At 43.4% G+C, this 4,163-nt stretch overlaps 1 protein-coding gene across 1 annotated transcript in view; it reads right to left on the bottom strand.

The window, feature by feature from the left end:
* Positions 1 to 3,345: 3,345 nt before the first annotated feature.
* The window catches only part of LOC111789739, a 4,959-nt gene continuing 4,141 nt past the window's right edge, over positions 3,346 to 4,163 (bottom strand). Inside the window, exon 4 of the mRNA XM_023670412.1 lies at positions 3,346 to 3,666. Coding sequence (XP_023526180.1) covers positions 3,346 to 3,666 — 321 coding nt within the window. The remainder of the gene's footprint in view (positions 3,667 to 4,163) is intronic.

Genomic DNA, 4,163 nt, shown 5'->3' on the forward strand with positions numbered 1-4,163 from the left:
TGTGCAGTTGCTTCGGCGGAGAAAAACTTGGGGGATTGGGACGAATGTGGCATATTTGGAAAACCTGTTCACGATTACCAAAATGAACTCAATCTCTCCTACCTTAGGGAGGTGTGTGATGAAATCTAGAGAAACATTTTTCCACAATCGGGAAGGGATCGGTAGAGGTTCCAATAGTCCCGCAATTTTGTTCTCTTCGACTTTGTCTTGTTGGCAGATAAGACATGTCTTCGTGAACTGTGTCACGTTATTTTGAAGGTTAGGAGGGCGTAGGTTCTCTGCCACCCATTGTGACCTGCCCATGGAGTGTGATGACATTCTTTGAGTAGGAGTCTCCTTAGGTTCCCTGAATGGGGACTGTACAAACGATTCTCCTTGGTGAATAGTAGATTGTCCTCGACCCAAAACTAGCAGGTTTTCCCCTCTTTAGCTAACTGCATGATGGCCTAGGTGGCCGGGTCTTTGACTAGATGTTCTTTGATACATCCTCGCATCATCCTACTCAACTTGCTCGCTTGAAGATGAGCTAGCATGCACAAGGCTGCATGCTCGATCTTCCAACTTATGGCATCCGTAGCTTGGTTCGCCTTACCTGGCTTGTGTTCAAACTGAAAATCAAATTCTGCCACACATTCTTGCCAACGTGCTTGTTTCAATGTTAACTTGGGTTGGTTAAATAAGTGGCCGATGGAATTGTTGTCTGTCTTGACTACAAACTTAGCTTCGAGTTGGTATTGTCTCTAAGCTCGTAAACAGTGGACTATTGCCAGCGTTTATTCTTAGAAGCGGCATACCTTCTTTCTATCTAATTCAGCTTCTGACTTTCGTATGCGATGGGGTGTCCATCTTGCAATAGGACGCCTCCATGGGCAAAATTTGACGCATCTATCTCAACTTCAAAGCCCCTTCGTAATGTCGACAATTCCAGGAACTAGCCCATTCATCATGGTGTTCTTTAAGTTGCTGAAGGCTTCTTGATAACGTGGAGTCCAACTCCACTTGTTTCCCTTCTTTAGTAGTTTAGTTAGGGGACCTGCGCACTTCGAGAATCCTTCAACAAATCGCCGATAATAATTGGCTAATCCAAGAAATGAGCGCACTTTCATCATTGAAAAGGGTGTCTTCCAATCCTTATGACCTCGACTTTCTCTTCTTCCATGCCCACCTTGCCTGCTTCGATTACATGTCTGAGAAAGTTGATTCGATGTTGCGCGAATGGCATTTTTCCCTCTTCACATATAGTTGGTGTTCTCTCAATTTCTTGAAGACTAACCGCAGATGGTTTTGATGCTCTTCCATGGTGGAGTTGTAAACCACTATGTCATCCAAGTAGACTACCACGAATTTACCGAGGTACTTGTGGAAGACTTAGTTCATCAATGTACAGAATGTGACAAGAGAATTAGTCAGACCAAAGGGCATGACGAGGAATTTGAAGGCCCTATATCTAGTGACAGAAGTCGTTTTGGGCTCATCTCTTTCAGCAATCCAGACTTGGTAGTCTTCAACCTTAGGTCAAGTTTCGAGAAGTACTTCACACCATGTAGTCGATTAAACAGGTTGGTGATGATGGGAAGAGGCTACTTGTTTCGGACGGTAATTTTGTCCAGGGTGCGTTAGTCTATGCATAGGCGGAGACTCCCATCTTTCTTCTTTTGAAATAACATTGGGGATTCATAAGGAGCTTTTGCAGGTCCAATAAACCCGACGGTAAGTAGTTCATTCAGTTGTTTTCACATCTCTGCTAACTCAGATGGAGCCATTCTAAAAGCATTCTTGACAAGGGTTTCGACCTAGGCATCAATTCGATCTTGTGGTCTATGCCCCGTTGAGGGGGTAGGTCTTTGGTAAACTCTTTGTCATTACTTTGCGATACTCTTCTAGTACCCGCTGTATTTCTAGGGGCATAAATTAATCTGTCTATTTAGTTTCAACTACAAGAATGGCCATGCACGTGAGTTTGTTGTGCGCAAGATCTCGTTGCAATTAGAGCGCCGATATCATCTTGATGATTGACGGCTTTTTGATGTTTGTCTGGACAACGATAGGGTGGATCCTATCGTTACTAAGCATTTGGCCAAAGGCATGAGGATCACTTTGTGTTCTAGTAAGAATTTCATCCCAAGTACCATATCGAAGTCATCCATTTTGATGATTACAAAGTTCACTTGACTGCTCATTGTTCTCAACTTGAGGAAAATCTTCCTCACAATTCCAAGGATCAGTAGGGCCATAGAGTTGACAACCTTCATTTTCCCTAAGTCTTGATGCCACCTAATGTACAGCCAATTCGCTTCAGTCTCGGTCATGAAGTTATGGGTGGCTCCCGAATCGACCATCGTACTCTTGGCCAATTTGTGGTTCGCCCATGCTTCTACATACATGAGACATTTTTTTTATTGGTTCTTTTGACACCCCTATCTTCTTTTGAAGTGCGGATAGGAACTTTAAGGCTCCCATACGGGGGGTTTCTATATTCAGCGCTTTTTCGGCTTCTTCACTCTCTGACTTCGCCTCTGAGTCTACGTCTAGAGCGGCTTAGAACTCTTGGAGTGACGCCTTCTTTGGACACTCATATACCTTATATTTCCCTCTACATAGGAAACTGGAAGGAGGTGACGGATTGAGGTGGTTCTGATTGTAGGCCCCCCTACTTACGACTATAGTCTCTTGTTGCGATTGCCTCTGCTCGAGGAGGTTTGGCTTTGCCTTGCATCTTGGGACTGTTCCTTGCTCAGATCAAACAGTTGTCTGGGCGTAGCATAGGTCGTGGAGAGGTCTTCTATGTTTTGTTCATATAGTTTGGATTTCGCACATGTCTTTAGTCCTTCTGTGAATTGGAAGATCTTATCTAGCTCGGGCATCTGTTAGATGTCTAACATGAGTAGCGAGATTTGTTTGACATACTCACAGATACTCCCTATGTGTTTAAGATCTCGCAACTTCCTTGTGGCCAAGACCTAGACATTTCGTGGAAAGAATTGAGATTGAAGTTCCTGTTTTAGCCTAAGTGCTTATTGTGCATCCACCCTCTTGGATATCTAAATACTTCAACTGTAACATAATTTTGCATCATCTAATGGTAGCCCGGTGACCTTTTTGTCTTCTGTCTCTATGTCTGTCACTTAAAAGTATTATTCAAGGTTGAAGATATAGCTCTAGGGCCTTGGGATCTCGAGCCCTAGAGAAGGACTTGGGTTCCAGAACTTTGATCTTGTTGGGTCGCGTTGTTCTCCGTATGGGGGTTTGATTTTCCACTGCCCTTACAGCGACGTTCACTCTAGTGCTTATATCCGTCATTCCTGCCTTGACCACGTCAAGAGTACATTTACATCTTCAGATAACTCAATAATCATATGAAACATTGCCTTTTGGGAGCGATCTAATCCATCGACGCTCCTCAATCAGGCTAGCAGATCTTGTCGAGCTATCTCCTCGTTCGAAACCACCAATCTTTGTGGTTTTAGCTTCTAGGTCGTCTATTCGATACAACAGTTCCTGAATGGGCAACTCATCTAACTGATCTATTATTGTATCAATGGCGAAGATCTTATCAGAGAGTTCCTTCACCTGCTGGTCTAGATACCGAATACTACCAGAAACTTCCCGCAAGTATTGCATTTGTTCTTCTATGTCGACTAGTCGATCGATGTGGAACTTATTCAACTATTTGGTCGTAGCCATATCTATCGAATCATTTTTCGAGCCAACTAGGCTCTAATATCAATTGTCACAATCGCCATTTTCTTGGCAACAGATGTCATAATTGTGCAGTACACCACGACTTAATTAACATATAACTTTTCGGGTAGAGAGAATTTGGCAACTAATCGCATCCCCCTATGATATATTCTGGAGCATTTCATGTGTACCAGGTGTAGACATGATTCTGCCGAAATGTCATACACTTAGAAAAAAACAAGAAGAAAATTATACATCAGGAAAGAAATAAAGAAAAATGATATAAGGTAAAAGTTTCGGTGTGTCACGGGTGACACAATCGCACTTTCGAAGGCAGCGGACTAGCGATTGTGCGGCACTCACTTTCCAGCGACAAGTGAGTTAAGCCAATTTGTTCTTGCGTCGCCTACGGCCAAGCGACGTATGGTCGAGCCTCTAGCCTCGGTTTTAAAAGAAGGTTTTAGAAAACGAGGAGAGAGAGA

Source organism: Cucurbita pepo, chromosome LG03, assembly GCF_002806865.2.
Source record: "Cucurbita pepo subsp. pepo cultivar mu-cu-16 chromosome LG03, ASM280686v2, whole genome shotgun sequence".
In the NCBI taxonomy this organism is placed as follows: domain Eukaryota; kingdom Viridiplantae; phylum Streptophyta; class Magnoliopsida; order Cucurbitales; family Cucurbitaceae; genus Cucurbita; species Cucurbita pepo.